This window comes from Schistocerca serialis, chromosome 2 (assembly GCF_023864345.2).
Source record: "Schistocerca serialis cubense isolate TAMUIC-IGC-003099 chromosome 2, iqSchSeri2.2, whole genome shotgun sequence".
Taxonomy (NCBI): domain Eukaryota; kingdom Metazoa; phylum Arthropoda; class Insecta; order Orthoptera; family Acrididae; genus Schistocerca; species Schistocerca serialis.
Window position 1 is genome coordinate 458,481,904 of NC_064639.1, and position 19,541 is coordinate 458,501,444.

A 19,541-nucleotide genomic window follows, 5' to 3' on the forward strand; every position below is an offset into this window, starting at 1 on the left:
TTACCAAGATAATGTTACATTTGTAGTATTTTGTTTGTTAATTTTCAGTATGACTTACTCATTTCACTATTTTGTACAGCACTTTATATTGCTCTTTATTTAGTTGCCAATGCAGATGGGTAAGTATAGCTCCTTCTTCATATGAATGCCATTATAAATACTCGTATCAGTTTAAAGAGCCTCTGCACAGTTTGTTTGTTACTATAAAGGTTTTTCTTTTCATGCCTGTGTAGTTCATATTTCAAACAAAATATGTGTGTAAAATGGGAAGTTAACCTATAGATTTCATACAGACTGACTGAATGTCAGACTGCCTCAATTGTTTTCTTAAAATGTGTATCCAAAGTAACTTAAATTTCCATTCTTAATATATAACAATGAAAATAATCATTTTTTGAAAACATAACGTAATTGGACAGATGAAAAATACACTCAACAAGCAGCAGCAGGAGAGTATAGGTTAAGTAAAGGTTAAGTAAATGTGCAAGCTTTTGGAGCCAGTGGCTTGTTATTCTTGCAAAAGGGTTGAATAAAGTAAGTAAGTCAAATCTTTAACAATGCAATTGCACATTTACTTATTGGTGAGCAGGTTTTTTGTCTATCCAATTAAATCATTCTCAATATATGGTTGCTACATGATTTTTACTAACCTGAAAATTTTTAACTTTTACTGTTAAAAAACTGTTATTGGTACAACTAGAAGTAGTACTACACCTAAAAATTATTTACAATATGTGAAGCTTGAACTTAGTAAAACATTAGCTTTTTTATGTCATTCATTTTAAAACAGTTAACACTGAACTTAGGTTAAGAATAACTTTCTCCTTCTAAGCATTTCAACATTCCCAATGACCAGAGGTTCAAATTTATTTCTGTTAAGAAGTATCTTCTTCTTGAATGCTTTGGATATTTAGCAGCTTCCTCTGGATCTGAAGAGACATCTTTGGTAATGCCTTATGTGATAGTGGTTACATTAGCGTGTCAGGTTGTTGGTCGTTAGGTGGCTGAAATTCACACTATCTGTACTTGTCATTTACATAATGGTAATGTAAATCAGTGCGCATAACTACCCAGTTGCTCAGTAATAGGTTCAATTCTGTCCAACTATCATTATTCAAAGCTGTTTTAAGGCTGTTGAGTAAAGTAAGTAAAATCTTTAACAAGACAATCACTTTTCAGTCTGGCTAGAAACATAGAGTGAAAATATTTTGACAAACTACAGTGACATTTTATGAGAAGGAAAGTTGCTGCTCACGATGGTTGCTGTGCCACAGGTAGGCACAACAAAAAGACTCACATAATTGTATCTTTTGGCCATTAAGGTCTTTGTCTCACACACACACACTCACATACACACACACACACACATGCGCGCATGCGCATGTGCAAACACAACCTGCACACATGCGTGTGAGTTGTGTTTGTATGTGTGTGTGTGTGTGTGTGTGTGTGTGTGTGTGTGTCTGTGTGTTTGTGTGTGTGTGTGTGTGTGTGTGTGTGTGTGTGTGTAAATGTATCTTTGTTGACAAAGACCTTAATGGCTGAAAGCTATAATTGTGTGAGTCTTTTTGTTGTGCCTATCTGTGATTCAGCATCTCCACCACATGGTGAGTAGCAACTTTCCTTCTCATAATATTGTTACATTCTGTTCTGGATTTTCCATTGTTTGATTTTTGCCTTCAGGGACATTTTGTTACACCAAAACAAGAAAAATATTCATATACACATATGTCTGAAAATCTTTAATTTTTGAGTTATTAATAAACATTTATGTTCAACAGCTAGCTAGGTACAACCCAATAACTTCAGGCTTTGATTCACTGTCTCCATCATTTCCTAGATGGTTGTATATTGCGCTCATTCAGAGATGGCATTGACATATTGAATCCATTGTATCCTAATTAGCAATGTAATGCCCTGGAGATTTGTTTACACTTGTCATTTGTCATTAGTCTGCCTTTGATGTTTCAGTTGTTACATGTACTAAATTAACTGAAAGTATTCTGCTCAACCATGGTAGGATATTCATTTCATGAGCATGCAGTATAGGTTATTAAGTATAACTGCATGAAATGTGATGGATTCAAGGCCGCACAGCTGCAGCAGATGGCATTTCCAGACCTAAGACAGCCAGGTCATCCAGCCTTTGCTGCTGTTTATCATCACACTGGTGAGACAAAATCCATAGTGCTACACAATACATTTAACAAGGAAGAACAAGAATTGTTCATATGCCTTAGCAGGAAGAACACAGCCTACAGGCTGTTGAAGATCCAGATGTCACCACAAAACAAATGCCCCTCAAAGTTCAGCACTGAGGATACTTCATGAGCGGCCCATGTACCCACATCATCTTCTATAAATGTAGTGCCATTTTAACTCCTGCTGGTCACCCATCATGGGAGAACTTGCTGACAGTTTGTTGCACAAACTGTTAAACTAATGTTTTCCTCTTCAGTTTTGTTTACAGGCAAGACAATGTTCAGAACAGATGGAATAATAAATAACCACACCCAACACATGTGGGACATCTAAGTCCTTGTGCTACAGTTCAGGCTAGGCATTGGTGTCAGTTTAACCTAATGTGTGGGATGAAATTGTAGGTAACCATCTGGTAGGTCTATACATTCTCCCAAAACATCTTACAGGTGCTACAGGCACTTTATTCAGAATACTCTCGAAGACTTCTGAAGATGTCCCCCGCAAATAAGAGGAAACGTGGTATATGTACGATGGGACTCCAGCATTTTTTAGTCTCATTTTTTTAGATGAACTACCATGACAGATGGAATGGTAGAAAAATATGAATTCTGTGACCTGCATGTTCTCCTGACCTTAGTCCTTTGTATTTTTACATCTAGGGGCAACTTAAACAATTGGTTTATGCACCAGGCAATGTGGATGCAGAAACTCTTCATCAACATTTCATGGCAGCCTGTTACAACCAACATGGTACCATTTGAGATCATCTGGGAGCATTTGAAAGGACATGACAGTCCCCAATGCAGCAAAGGCATGCATGTGTGGAAGCAAGAGGAGGACATTTTGAAGATACGAGTTTCTGAGATGATGACATTTACTAGTTGCAAATGTGATACTGATGTGTTAAACATAAAATTTTATTAATAAACAAAGGATTTTTGGGTTTTCAACAATATGGAAAGAATAGATTGCTAAAGGAGGTGATGAGTCACAGACAGGCACAACAAAGAATGCTGGAAATATATGTGATCTAGTAAAAGATCCCCTGTATTTGGAGAGCCTTCTAGGTGAGTTGTAGTGGGGATACTGATGTATAAGGGATATTGTTCAATAGCTGTATACCTACCATTTTCAATAGGTGCAGTGGCTTGCTAGGTGAGCATAATGATTTTGTTGTGGAGGAGTATATTCATAATGCTGGTTCTGTGATTACTACTCAGTGAGCATTTTGCATTTGGTTCAAACTTAACCAACATGATTCTGTTCCTGAAAGGAAAAGTATTCAAGTCTGAGTATCAGACATTAGAGCATTAGTTTCTGCACTGGAAAGAAAATCAACTGGCCTACCTTGTACTGTAATGACACTGGAAAATGTGATGTGTGAGAGTGTTTGTGCAGCAGTCTCCAAAGCATTCAGCACATGAACATACAGTTGCCCTTGTACTGTCTGACTGGAGTGTAAGAAGAATTCTGCACAGAGATCTTCACATGCACCCATACTAAAAATGGTTACCCAAGAATTAAGTGAGAGACATTTTGAAACTTGTTGAGCTGTGTGTGTGAGTAAATTCTTCAGAGTATTACCCCTGGTGCTGTTTTGATTTCTTTAGATGAGCCCCCCGTCCACTTGTTAGGCACTGTAAATAAACAAAATTTCTGCTATTGGGCAGCAGAAAACCTTCAGGAACTTTATTAGTGACCCTTCTCGGCCATCATGTGACAGTTTGGTGCGCTATTGCTGAATTTGGTGTTGGAGTCCATTATTTTTTCAAAGAAGATGGCATGATGATAATGTTTAATTCAAATCACTTCTGTCACACAACAGAGGCCTCCCCCGGCCTAAGTTAAACCAATTAATTGGGGACCATGAGGAGGGAAAGGTCTGGTTCCAACAAGATGGAGCCACATCTTACACATCTCAGCATTCTCTAAGTATTTTGAGAGAGTTGTTTTGTAGATATCTCTCTTCACAGGCAGACACTGCCTGACCCCAAAGTCACCAGTTTATCACCTTGTAATTTTTTTCTGTGGGGACACTGAACGGCTCAAGTGTACAAACATCACCCCACAACCCTGCAAGCACTTAAAGGGCAATCACTCAGGAAGTGGCTGCCATTCCACTGGAAATGGTATGAAAAACTATGGACAACTTCCAGGAAAGGCTTCAACAATGTATCACTAATGTACACCACCATTTACTGGATGAAGCTTTAAAAATCACCTGACGTAAAATGGCATAGTATTTGTTGTTCACAAATAAAAGTATTTTCTCTGTATCTTTGTTTGTTTGTTTCTAAGTACTTTTTGAAATATGGGAGGTCTTTTTGCCACACACTGTATTTAAGCTTTCAGACAAACTCTTCCTCAGAAATAGAACTCTCACCCATTCACAGAACAACTCACATATACATGTGTACTGTCTCCGACTGTGATTACCTCTGTATCTGATGTGAGCAGCAATCTGCTAGGGTGCATCACAGGTGTAAGGAGACATGGGGTGGGGATGGAGAGGGATAGCAGCGTAGGGATAGGGGAACATGCCCCTGGGGGTGGGTGAGGTGGAGGAGGAGTAGAGAAGGGGAAAACACTAGTAGGAGTGTTGGTGGGATTGAGGGCGTGTGTGTACTCTATCGAGAGCAGGGAAGAGGGTAGGCACAAGGGGCAAAGACAAGCTAAGTCTGAAAAAAGGAGGATTACAGTGAGGAAGGCTTTGTTGTTGGGAGAATTCCTACCTGCAAAATTCATAAAAACTCGTGTTCGTGGGAAGGATCCAGATGGCAAAGGCTGTGAACCAGTCATTGAAATTATGCACATCATGTTAACTGGGATGTTCAGCAACTGTGTGGTCCATTTATCTCTTGACCTTAGTTTTCTTTTTTGTTATTTCTGTCTGTGACTCAAAGCTTCCTCTATGCAGTAGTAGTCTATAATTCCCATATTGTTATAATACAGGGTGTCCCAAAAAGAATGACCCAATTTTAACTTGCAATAATATTGAGACAAATGTCACTAGGTAACTGAAAGAGCACTAGATGTGATCGGCATGGTCTAGAGGTTCAGAAAAAATCTGTTAGATGTCACTACAAGCAGTGACCTGGAGTATGCAGCCAGTCTCATACAATATGACGTCCGCGCAACAGAAGGTGTATTGTGTTACTGAATTTAGTCATACTCAATCAGTGATCGCAGTTCAGTGGGCGTTTCATATTTGATTTAATTCTAAGCCACCATCATCAAAGAACATTCAACAGTGTTATAAATAGTTTGAAGAAACAGGGTGCCTCTGTAAAGATTAAAGTCCTGGCCGGCCACACGTTCCTGAACAAACAGTGGATAAAATCTTGCAATGCTATGGAACTTGTTATTCCCACAACTTGACTCTGACAATTTCATCTATCAGCAAGATGGAGCACCACCGCACTGGCACAACAATGTGCACAGTTTCCTCAATGCCAACATGCCTCAATGATGGATAGGGTGTACAGGACCGCATGACCAGGCTTTACACTCTTGGCCTCCTAGGTCCCCTGACTTAACACCATGTGATTTCTTCCTTTGGAGATATGTTAAATAATGTGTTTATATTCCTCCCTTACCTCATGACATTGATGAACTAAAAACCAGAATATCAGCTGCTGTAGCTTCAGTGACAGAAGACACCTTACGCTCAGTTTGGGATGAATTCGGCTATCGTCTAGATGTCATCTGTGCAGCCAATGGAGGACATATTGAACATTTATGATTGATTTTTATAAACTTCTGTCTTTTCTGAGTAATTTAGTATACAATTTGTTGGTGTTCAGCCCTTCTTCCTAATAAATAATTCTATTTAAAATCAGGTCATTTTTTGGGACACCCTGTATAGTTGTACAGATAAAAAATCCACCTGCCCAGTGGTGGCATGAGAAAATACATAAAAGGATATGAAAATACTGCATTATGTACTGCATTATATTTTCAAACATTGGTTACTTTCCATATCGTTATTCTTCAAATGTAGACTTTCCATTGTTTGAATTTTGAGCGAATGTTTATACAAGCATTTTTTCTTGTTTTGATCTAAGGAAACTTTCCCCAAAATATGTGAAAGTATTTTTGAATGGCTGCCACTTTTTGCTCCATTTTATTTTTGCAGCAGTCCAATGAGATTATTGGTATTATTATTTTGTTGTTTTCTTAATATAACACAAGGGGTGGAAAAAATATGGAAACACACAAACACAACTCACTACATGCCTAATATGGTGGAGGAAAGCTGTTGGCATTTAAAACAGCTTCCATCTCAGAATGGATGCAGGTCCTGTATCATTTTTAAGGGAATCTTATACCTTTCGTTCTGCAAAATAGATGCAAGTTCAGGTAATCATTATGGAGGTGGACAGCAATCACAGACCCTTCTCTCTCAATGATACTGAGATCTGGTAACTATACTGGCCATGGAAGATGCTACAATTCATCATTGTGCTCAGAAAACTGGTACTGGACAATGCGAGATGTGTGAAGAAGGCCTGTCGCCTTGGAGCACAGCATCAGCATATGGAAAGAAACTTTGTTAACCTGCTCAACAAACACCTTTGTGAAAGCTATAATGGATAATACCATTCAAACTGTGATAAACCTAGGCACAGCAATTTGCTCAACAAATATCTTTTTGAAGGCTATAATGGATACAACAATTCAAACTGGAACAAACCTGCTACCAGTAACCTCAAACAATTTTACCACAAAAATAAAATCCCTGTTTATTTTTTTACTGATCATTACTCTGTGAACTCAAATTATAACCTTTTTGTTTTGATCATAAGCAAAAAAATAACCCTTTATGTCACATTTGTAGCATTTCTCCCTCTTACCAATGATCTGAGCTTCCTCTAAGCTTGGAAGGTGGCAATAAGTTTCACATGCACATCATCTGGCCTGCTGTGTTGTGATTTCCATCCACAAAGTATCAGTAACTTTAGACACACCCAGTAACCAAGCTATACTCACACCATTCTTAATCTGTAGAAGCAACTTTTTTCTGTGCTGAAAATAAGCTTGCATAAGAATGAAATTTTAATCAACATATTCAACAGACATGGAAATAGTAGAGAATATTTTTCTATTGTTCAGTCAAGATGTTCCTGGTGTGACACGTCCCATTTCAGTCAGTGTAGCTTAGTGGTAGACATAGAGTCCTCTTCTATTTGGTATCTTTAGCATGTGTCCTATGCAGAGTGTTGTTTTGGTTTCCATGCTAATTCTATGCTATATCACACATCACCAGTTTCCAAAAATGTACGCGGTTGACATCTTATATGTCACTGAACCTAAGTTCCTCTCATTTTGATGCTATTATCAGAGGGACATCTTGAACTGAATTTTCCTACCCTATACATATTGCACTGCTTTGTGGATGGTGTCCAGCAAAAGTATCTGCAGTTAAGATCAACACTTCATTGATTTATGATGCCATATTACTCATCTGCCATCTTGCATATGACAAGTGGTCCAATGCGCACATTCACAATATACTTAATGTCATTATGGTTGGAAGTTTCTATGCCATTGAGTATTAGGACACTCCATTAGTGCAGGAATGTGAGAGGTTTCATATCATTTTTATGGGAAACACAGATGCCAACTATAAGAAAAATTAAAAGTACCTTTGGAGAGGAAAAAAAGCCATTGTGGAAATATCTGCAGGTCAGATGGCAAGCCAATGCTAAGCAAAGAATGGAACACCGGAAGGTAGAAGAAATACATATAATGGTTATACAAAGGAAAAAAACTTGAAGACAAAATTATGGAAATGGAAGAGGATGTGATGAAGATAAAATGGAAAATATGATATTGTGAGAAGTCAATCAATGGAAAGTCCAGGATGTAATAATAACAATATTGTGAAAAGATAGACTGTGACCCCCTATATAGAGGAGACATTAATTTGCAGGCAGACACAATTAAAAGACTACCATGCACTTTAGCTTTTGGCCCAGATGCCTTCCTATGAAGTAGAAAATGCACATACATGCACACAAGCACAACTCACACACACATGACCACTGACACTGCTAACTGTGGCCAGACCGAGACATAACTGCACCTATGGGAGCAGCAATTCAATGTAGGTGGTGGGTGTAAGGAGGAAGCCTGAGGTAGGGAGGTGGGGTGGGATGGGGGGGGGGGGGGATACCAGGTGGGATGGGGGGAAAGTGTAGTGCTGCTTGTGAGAGCATTCGGGGAGCTGGTGGCGACAGGGTAGGTCTGCTTGGTGCAGTTGGGAGGTTGGATTGATGGGAAGGGGGGGGGGGGGGGGGAGAACACAAAAGGTGAGAAATAGAGAAGGGAAAAAGAACTAGTGGATTAGATAGCTGTGTTGTGCTGGAGTAGGAGCAGAGGATGGAATAGGTAGCTGGAGGACAAGAACTACAAAAGTTGAGGCCAGGGGATTACGCGACATTGCTGGGAGAGTTCCCATCTATGTCATTCAGAAAAACTGGTGTCGATGGGAAGGATCCAGATGGCACAAGCTGTGGAGCAGTCATTGAAGTGAAGCACATTATGTTGGGCAGCATGCTCAGCAACTGTGTAGTCTAGCTGTCCCTTGGCCACAGTTTGTTGGTGGCCATTCATGTGGACATCAGCTTGCTAGTCATCATTGCCCACATTGAAAGCAGAACAGTGGCTGCAGCTTAGTTTGTAGATCACAAGCCTGCTTTCATAAGTAGCCCACCTTTGATGAGGCGGGAGATGCCTGAGACCAGATTGGAGTAGGTGGTGGTGTGGGGATGTATAGGACAGGTCTTCCATCTAGGTCCATTGGATTGATATGGGCCACGAGGTAAAGTCTTGGAAGCAGGGGTTGTGTAAGGATGGACAAGGATAACACATAGGTGTGGTGATTAGTGGAATATTGGCGTGGAAGGGTGGGAAGGATAGTAGGTGGAATATTCTTCATTGCAGGACATGACAAGGAGTAGTTGAAACTTTCGTGGAGAATGCAATTCAGTTGCTCCAGTCCTGGATGGTACTGAGTCATGAGGAGAGTGCTTCCTTGTGGCAGGATGGTGGGCACGTTGGAAACAATAGATGACTGAAGAGGGAGGGCATGGGAAATCTGTTTCTGCACAGTGTTGGGAGGGTAATTACCATCTGTGAAGGCCTCAGTGAGACCCTAGGTATGTTTAGAGAAGGACTGCTCCAGATGTGATGATCACTGTTGGCTAGGCTGTAGAGAAGGGGCATCTTATGTGGAAAGGGTGACAGCTGTCAAAGTGGAGGTATTGCTGCTGGTTGGTGTATTTGATATGGACAGAGTTGACACTAACCATTTATTTCACTGACTCTCCACAGTTCGTGTTCCTTTACCAAACAGCATCCTGCTCATCATTGTTTATGCCATCCCACCTTCCTCTACACTAACATTCCAATGCCCATGGCCTTGCCTCTATTAAACATTAGTCTACTAATGCTCAACTGACTCCAAACCTAAGATCATCTTCCTGATCAGCATGAACAACTATATCCTTGCCCATAATTACTTCTCCTTTGAAGGCATCAGCTACAGACAAAAACATGGTACAGCATGGGCACCTGCATGGCATAATCCTATGCCAACCTATTCATAGGCCTTCAGAGAAAGCTTTCATAACCACCCGGAATACTAAAATCCTCATCTGGTTCAGATTCATTGATGACGTCTTTGGGGTAGGACAACCTATCCACTTTCCTCCAGAATCTCAATACCTTCCCCTCCATTCACTTCATCTGATCCTTTACAACCCAACAAGGCACTTTCTTTCATGTTGACCTCCACCTCAAGAATGGCTACATCAATTCCTCTGTCCATATCAAACCTTCAACCATTAGCAATACCTCCACTTTGACAGGAGCTACTCATTCCTTACCAATAAGCCTCTTCATCTGTAGTCATCACATATTCAGTGATGAGCAGTACTTCTCCAAATACACCTAGGACTCACCTAGGCACTCACAGACCAAAATTATCCACCCAACCTTTTACAGAAACAGATATCCCATGCCTTGTCTCCCCAGTCACTTACCAACTCCCACATACCCACCACCTAGCCACAAAGGAACACTCCCCTCGTGACTCAGTACCACCCAGGACTGGAGAAACTCAATCACATTCACCAACAGTGTTTCAGCTACATCTCATCTTACCTTCAAATGAGGAGTATTATATCCAATATCCTTCCCATCCCTTCCACAGTGGTGTTCTACTCCACACCAAACCTAGCAATTCCCTTATCCTTCCCTACTCAACCTGAGCTCCCAACACCTCGCCTGATGGCTCATATCCATGGCCCAATTTGGTTACAGGCATCTTTCCCATCAAAGGCAAGGCTACTTGTGAAAGCAGACATGTGATCTAAAAAACTAAGCTGCAACTATTGGGGTGCTTTCTGCATGGGTTGGACAACTAACAAGCAGTCTGTCCGCACGAATGGCCGCTGACAAACTATGACCAAGAGACAGCTGAATATGCTACCCAACACAATATACTTCACTTCAATGACTGCTTCACAGTCTGTCCCATCTGAATCCTTCCTACTAATGCCACCTTTTCTGAATTATGCAGGTGGGAACCCTCCCTGCAATATATCCTACATTCCCTCAATCGCTATGGCCCCAACTTTTGCTAGTCCCTGTCTTCCAATTACCTACCCTCTTCCCTGCTCCCATTAGAGCACAACACTGCGTTCTGTTCCACCAAACCACCCACCAGTCCTTTTCTCCTTCTCTACTTCTCTCCTTTTCCGCCCCCCCCCCCCCCCCTCCCCTCCCCCAAACCTCAGACCGCACCTAGCAGCCCTGTCCTGTCACAACCACATCCCTGCATGCTCCCACAAGCAGCATTACACTTTTTGCCACCTCAACCTTCTATTCCCTTCCTCTCTTCCATCTCAACCCTCCTCCCTACACCTTCCACTCAGTCGGACTGCTGCTCCCATCAGGAATAGTTAGAAGTCAATCCAGCCACAGTGACCAGAGACAGTGGTCATCTGTCTATGAGTTGTGCTTGTGTGAATGTGTTTGTGTTTTCTACTTCAGAAGAAGGCATTTTAAACAAAAGTAAAAATGTATAACAGTCTTTTCATTGTGCCTGTCTGCTATGGTGAGTGGCAGTCTATCATTTTCATAACAGTATTGTAGGAAGTATTTGACAGAGCACTGAAAGATGCAAGTTCAAACAAAGCACGTGGAATAGATGATAGTCCCACAGATTATGACATCCTTGGAAGAATTGTCCATTACAAAACTATTCCACAAATTATGCAAGCTATAAGAGTATCGTCAGAGTTCGTGTAGAATGTGATAAGGCAGATGATGACAGGTGTGGATAATACTGAACCATTATATCATAAATCATGGTTTCAAAATACTAACATGAATATTTGCAGAAGAGTAGGAAGATTGATAGAGTCAACTTGGGCAGGTTCAGTTTGGGGTCTGGAGAAATGAAGGAACTCTTCGGGCAATACTCACTGTACAACTTACCTTAGATGGTAGACTAGATTTTATGGCAATTGCAGATTTATAAAAAGTTTTTGACAATGTTGATGGAAATACACTTTTTTTAATTTTGTCATGGTATCTGGAGTAAAATACAGAGTACAAAGTGTTATCTACAATTTTAGCAAAAAAACAGGCCACAGTTATAGCCCATAACCTTGACTCACTTCATGCTCACATGTTCACTGTTTGATGGCAATTGTGAACAATGGCAGTAGTGTAATCTTTTTTATGCAAAAGATGCCAACAATGTTAAATTGGCAGCTTGTGTATGTGATGCTGACATAAATAAATGTCTATAAATAATTTAAGGAATAAAGGAGACAGCCGACTGCTGTGGCCGAGTGGTTCTAGGCGCTTCAATCCGGAACCACGCTCTGCTACGGTTGCAGGTTCCGATCCTGCCTCGGGCATGGATGTGTGTGATGGCCTTAGGTTGTTAGTTAGGTTTAAGTAGTTCTAAGTCTAGGGGACTCATGACCTCAGATGTTAAGTCCCACAGTGCTTAGAGCCATTTGAACCATTTTTTTAAAGGAGGCAACTCTCCAAGTAGTAGCAGTGTTGAGTCATTGGCAGACACGAAAGAGAACGAAAAGTTTGCTAGCCTTTGCACAGATTGTTTAACAAGCTATAGTGCACATAGAAATGCACACAAACGGATCTCTGCTGCTACACTGTGTGTTTGTGTGTGTCTGTTCTGCATTCTGCCAGAACTAGCCCTACCATATAAATACAGGTCTGATATTTTTGAAATTAGACAGGAGTTGATGTACATCATTTGCTCTGCATTGCACTTCAAAGTGGTTAAACACCCAAAATTGCAATAATGGATTTTACAAATAAAGAGCTTTAACAGTCAAAGGTGAATGACATTATTCTAAAAGTTTTGTGTGATCGTGAACCCCAATTGAGAAAAAATAATCAGAAATGGACAGTGTAATGAAAAGATGTTATAAGATAAACACCAACAAAAGTAAAACAGGGATTGTGGAGCGTTGTCAAATTACATCAAGCATTGCTAACAGAATTAGATTTGAAAATGAGAACTAAAAATAGAAGAAGTAGTTTGCTATTTGTACAGCAAAATAACAGCCAGTGACAAAAGTAGAAAGGATATGAATTGCAGATCAGCACTGTCGAGAAAAGTATTTCTGAAAAGGAATATTTTGATAACATTGAGCATAAACTTGTAAAGAAGTAAAATATGGATAATAAATGGTTCAAATAAAAGGAGAATAGAAGACTTTGAAATATGATGCTACGGAAGAATGTTTAAAATGCCGGGGATGAGATCATGAGGAGCTAGAAACCATAGAGCCTGTGATGACTGTAGAAGAGGCTGCAGGGATGGTCGCAGAGGTGGCTGTGACAATGGCAACTAGAAGCTGTCTGTGACAGGGCCAGCAAGTGAACGGGCATCGATGCTGACAGGGCTGGCAGACAGGAAGGCTCGCCACAACAGGGCTGACAATGTCAGGAGGGTCAGCTGTAACATGGCTGATGATGAAAGGATCTGTGTCTGCTGGCATCATATTCAAGGTCTGGCTCACTGCCAGAGTGACATCTGGTGTAGAACTCCATAAACAAGAAATGGGATGTTGCTCTTCACAACTACATTGTAATGAACTTGATGGCAGGTGACCCAGCTTGCCACTAAAACTACTGCAGAAAAAATTGGAGATGCTGAATGGGCCGAATGATGCTCTGCAGCACGTCCCAAGTTGCCCAACACCTGAATTGAGGGGCTGGAGACAACAAGAGCTTTGGTGAATGAAAATATGCTGCACATGAATGTACACAGATATGCAAAAAATTCTCAGACAGACAACAACAAGCGAGAGACTGCACCTCTGGAAAAAGACATGAATGGATCACCTGAATTACACAGAAGAGAGAACATTGTTAAGAATTTTCATCTGCTGAGATGGCAAAGGAACACCTACCAGAACTGAGACAACCAAACAAATGAACACAGTTATGGAAAGCAAGAGTTAACTGTCCATGTCCAGCACACAGTCAACACGCTCGCACTGTAGTAATGCACGAATGTTCCTGGTGTGGTACAAAGTTGGACACACATGTAGGATTTGAATGTAGACTGACACAACACAAGGACATGAGTACCCTGCTCCAGAAAGATAATTGTACACAAGCAAGATTGATGTGCTTGAAAAACACATGAAAAATAGGGAAGGATGAAACCCAGCTCCAGAAAAATGAATGAAGGCATATCAGTGAGCATTGGAACACATATAAGGATGCAGCCTCATTGTCCTTACCTTGTCCAGGCGCTGCCACCCATGGGAACAGAACTGGCAATGACTACGTCACCGTGGTGAAATGCAACACAGCTTGCCAATGATGGGCTCAGCATGCAGAGGGGAAGTGGGTTGGGTGATGGATGATACCAGGAACTGGCATAGCAGCCCCTTCCAGAGCAACTGGGGAACCATGTGTAAGCACTGGAGATGGCGAATCTTGAGAAAGCAACCTACTGAGAACCCACATGAACTATGATTGTCACACTATCACAAAATCATTATCCTCATTGCCAACTATAGTAACACTTGGCCAAGAGGTGTGCAAAAAGTGCAAATGATCAAAATGCATTGAAGTAATAACTATTTATTTATTCATTATGGACTAACATGGTACAGCTGTGGAAGATGAAGGTTCACATTTGAGTACAACTGGAATGTCCTTCTGTAATGACGCATAGCGGAGGCCACAATGACAAAGACCAGATCATCGGTAGTGGTGATGAGTTGAGGAAACTGGCCTTACAAAGTGTCTTTCAGATGCAGTGACTGTGATTTTGACAGAGGCCACAGGTCCAGTGTAGTGGGACATTCCAGAGCAGCTGACATCTGGCTGGTGGCTGTGATCCTAGTGAAGGCAGCAAGAAGGTATGTCTGATGGGTGGTGGCAGATATGGTTTGAAGTGTAGTCTCAGGGGTGGCTGGTTGTTTGTCTGGAACCCAGAGCTGAACTGGCCATCAAGGGGCTGAACAGTGACCTAAGGACTCATCAGCAGAGGAATAACAGTGTGGTGTTATGTTGACATGTGACCATGCGACACAGGTAGGTGCCTGTGATTGCCACACTGTTTACTGCAATCTGCACACCATGTATTGGCACAACTTGCACCCCAGACAATGTGGCGGCTGCAGGAAGCTTGGCAATAAGCAGATCTATGACTCTTCTGTTGACCAACAACTTGTAGGAGCCATGCCTGGACTGCAAAGTGTATTTGTGCTTGTGCTGACCAAAATGCAGTGCCCAGCCCTGCATATACTACAGACACCTTTAGGGAATATGTGTATTGCTGTGTAAGTGTAAGAATCCCTAGGTCCCTGACAGGACTTATGCTAGGTGTCCGATTATCAATTTAACACAATATTCTTATTGGACATGTCTACAAAACGAATTAAATGTCACAAATCTGTAAAAGCAGAATTCAAAGCTTATCTTTTCTGTACCTGTAATGCATCAAATTTTATTGTCACTGAACTGTACAAGCTATCCCAGGTAAAGATCAGAAGAGCACACATCTCATATTTGATACAATTCATGCATCACCTTGATCCAGAAGTTTAAATATGTGTTAATCACCACACACTAAATGAAACTTAGCACCCAAAGTTTCTTAATGTAAATGGACAACAGTACACACACTTATTGATACACCAATATGCAGATAAAAATTTCAATTTGGCTTGTTTTCGACATACAAATATATCTCATTGCAGTCATTTGCAAACAAGAATGCTTGTAGAATCTTTCCAGTTCCTGTTGCTCCATAAAAATATCAATAAGTATTTATTCTGCAGTAATGAGTATGAATATCCAGTAGTGTGTAAAATCAGAAACTTATGCAGAGGTGCCTCTTCAGGAAAATTGTAATACTGCTGTAAACTAAGCCACCAGATTTACATAAACATATTCCACACAGCAACAGTTTAGGAGAATAAAACAAAATCTTGCATCTATACAATTGTAGCTTTTCTAAAAAGTTGAATTTGAACACCATGTAAACACAAAAGCTAGTTGGTATTGTTTACAGATGTGGTTTACAATAAATACCATCCCTGAATGTTTTCTTTTGTGCTGAAATCTACAGGTTAAGACAGGTTATGACTGAATTTAGTTTTATGTAATTCAGAACATGAAGAATGATTAATAAATGTGGAAAGTAAAATGATAAATTGTAATAAAAAGAATATATCAGTATGTTTGTAACAACGCTTTCATTTGCTGACCTGTACATGTAATGAGTGATTTGCTGTCTGATTTCAGAACACAAAACAGCGTAGTCAACTGGGCTGCAGTGCTATGTATCCATTGGTAATTCCTGATCCATGTATTAGTGAAATTGTACTGGAAGAGCATGATGAATTTCTGATCATTGCTAACAAGGGGTATGTACTTTAAGATTCTGCAGTCATACTGTCTGTTCTAATGTAAAAGAGAGGTGGAAATTTCCATAGTCATGTAACAAGTTCAGACAAATAAAGACAATCATACTCACTTAGCCTTCCCTTTGAAAAGAATGTGGCCAGATTCCTTTCCTCTTATTTCTCAATCTGATATTGTACTCAATCTCTAATGACCCCATCATTGATGGGACATTAAACCCCAAATCTTCCTTCTTTTCATGAAATAACATTTGCAACCAATTGGAAATGAACTGTAAAAGCACCTCATCAGAAAAGAGGTACTAACAATATCTCTCTCTCTCTCTCTCTCTCTCTCTCTCTCTCTCTCTCTCTCTCTCTATCTCTCTCTCTCTCTCTCTCCCCCCCTCCCTCCCTCCCTCCCTCCCTCCCTCCCCTCTCCCCCCCCCTCCCTCCCCTCCCTACCTGTGTCCTTTCACTCAAACTTTTCTCTTTTTGCTATCTCTGTCTGTTTCCCTTAGTTCATGCCAGATAGTAAACAAAAATTTTATCATTAATTACAGAAGCAATTTCTGTTTTCAATTATGCACTTATAAGTAGAAGAAGACTGGCATGTTTTCAGACTTATTTCCTTGATTTTACAGCTAAGCCATGATTAACGAGGAGCTACAGCAATTTACATATAAACTAGTACAGTACTTATACAAAAAATATCAGAATTTTTTATGAATAAATGGAATCTGATTCCATTTATATAAATTGGAACTTACAGTAACTGTTAAATAATTTAATGACAATGTGCCTCGAGCTAAGACTTTTAGGGACACGGACCACTATACACTTTTTGAATATAATTACAGTCACTTACACATGTCTTTTGTTACAGTTTCTGGGAAGTTATCAGTGTTTCTGAAGCAGTTGAAGAGGTGCGGCACGTCAGCAATGCCATCTTAGCTGCCAAAAAGCTCCAGGATATGGCTCAGAGCTATGGATGTGATGAAAACATAAGCATAATTGTTGTACGTTTCTATAATCTTGGATCTGACATGGACCATTTGATGAGGGAACTCAGGCATACTATTGGTAAAACAAAGCAGCGGTTTTCAGTTGACAGTGACAATGATGTGCCAGTGCATACTTCATGTCAGAGAACACTATGCAGGTCACAGGCAGCAGACACAGGTTGTTGCTGTTGTCAAAGTGTTCCAGACCATTTCTATGGCACTGAGTGTAACTTGCGGTATGTAAACAATGTAAATAATGAATGCACTGACTCTCATATTCTACCTGAAACAGACAGATCTTCACCCAGTGGGCAAAGTGATCATGCTAACAGTGACTATGTGGGAAGAAAAGTGAGTGTTGCAGAGGGACGAGATGCAGCACGCTACACACAGCAGTGGAACAGTGGTGTTAATCGAACTATGCCATTTTCAAAGGGAAAATTTCAGAATACTGTGCCACATCAACAGTCTGTTCTGATGCATGAAAATGGTACAAAGAAAATTTCTGCAGTGGGTCCTACTATAGAAAGGAGGAGCTATAGGGACAGCAGAAGGAGTAATAGTGGTGTTCTCAAAGCAATCCGTGCCAAAGTTGACATGTATTCCAATGGTCATCTTGCCGATGGTGAGGAAGATGAGACAAGTTCTGAAAAATCAGGCACACAACTTTCTGAAGAACAGTTCAAGTGCTGGGAATACATGCTTGAACAAAACACTCAACTACTTTTTGACAAAGAACTTGACACACTTTCTCGTGGTTTTGTTAGAAACTGTGGACTAAGGGCTGCCAGTTCAGCTACATTGCTAGATCCTTCCTGGCCACAGCATGCAACATCCTCATTTTGCCAAGGTAAAGGTCTTTCTCACAGCAGTCCTCATCTCTCTGATAGTGCTGCTCCTTCTGGATCTATTGCTCCATTCCTGTCTCGACATTTTGGTAGTGCTAGATCTTTTAACCCTATCAGTAGGTCAAATAGGTTTGGATCGTGTAGACAAACATTAAATGGGGGACCAAATGCTGCTTATTTTGGCAGCTTACAGAGACTAATGCCATATAATCTAGAATATAACTTCGCTGTTATCCAGGAACGAGGTGCAAATCAGGACTCATTGGAAACAGACAGCCGCATGCAGAAGTACTGGGATGTAGCAACTACTGAGTTGTAGCTGTAAAAGACTGAATTAAAAATTTCCTTAAGATAAGTGTTACCATTCATATAATGTAACAACAGGTAGGGTTTTGTAAATATTAGTAATCTGTACAAAAAATAATTTTGTAAAATAATAATGTCAAAATAAATGCTTTCATAGAAATTTCTTGTGATATAAGCCTTTACTGACTAAGTGTAAAATACATTGAAATTTCTGATAAATATAAATTATCTTCATCATTACCTGCAGCCTAAGTCTTTGTTTTATTTTTACTTTATCAAAACCATTAAGTGGTTACCTATTACATATTTGTACATTTTTACCTTTTTAAAGTTACTTAGCTGATTATTAGTTCCATAGATTATATCCGTAATAAGTATTAAGATTGTGGAAAATATTGGTTGTACAACAGTTACACATGTCTCATAAAAGTTAATGTGTTTTAATACTTATTTACAAATGTACAAATACTTATTTAATCAGTTTCTGTTATTCAAGAATTTGTATTTGGCATAGATGGTCATGCCAAGAAAAAGCTGATAATATCTATGAGTGGCAGTCAAATGAAAACCGAACACCTGCTGCAACGGGACCATGGAAGGGCTACATTCAAAACTAATCACCACTCATGTTAAGACATTTATCCCAATGGGAGACTGCCCTTATAATTTCAAAGAAAGTTTTGCTGTTTTGCAGACATTTTTATGTTCCTGAGTATATCATAAAAGAGTTAGAGTTGTGTACACCTGTCGCTTTTTGAGACTATGATTGTTCAGCAGAGTGTAGTAAATATTTGCTTTCTAGTATTATGTTTCTGAATTTCACTTTTTACCTCTTATTGGCATGAATCATTTGTGACGTTCATTACAGAATAAACTTGCTATGAAGTTGTTGTAAGCATTCCTAAATTTCAAACAAGTAACTATATTTTGCACATATTTATTTGTATGTGCCACATATAACTCCATATTCAAGCTTAATGAAGACACTTCAGCATTAGAAAAAGCAAATAAAGCGTTATTGAAAATTATTAAGTGTTTCTGAGCAAATGGGTTCTGACAAACCGTGATAGCGTTACGGAGATGTTTAATAAACTCAAGTGGCAGACTCTGCAAGAGAGGCGCTCTGCATCGCGGTGTAGCTTGCTTGCCAGGTTTCGAGAGGGTGCGTTTCTCGATGAGGTATCGAATATATTGCTTCCCCCTACTTATACCTCCCGAGGAGATCACGAATGTAAAATTAGAGAGATTAGAGCATGCACGGAGGCTTT

At 40.1% G+C, this 19,541-nt stretch overlaps 1 protein-coding gene across 1 annotated transcript in view; it reads left to right on the forward strand.

The window, feature by feature from the left end:
* The window catches only part of LOC126456087 (protein phosphatase PHLPP-like protein), a 414,974-nt gene extending 396,461 nt beyond the window's left edge, over positions 1-18,513 (forward strand). Inside the window, exons 18-19 of the mRNA XM_050091843.1 lie at positions 16,018-16,139; positions 17,002-18,513. Of these exons, the coding sequence (XP_049947800.1) occupies positions 16,018-16,139; positions 17,002-18,286 (1,407 nt within the window). The 3' untranslated portion in view covers positions 18,287-18,513. The remainder of the gene's footprint in view (positions 1-16,017; positions 16,140-17,001) is intronic.
* The last annotated feature ends 1,028 nt before the right edge of the window (positions 18,514-19,541 follow it).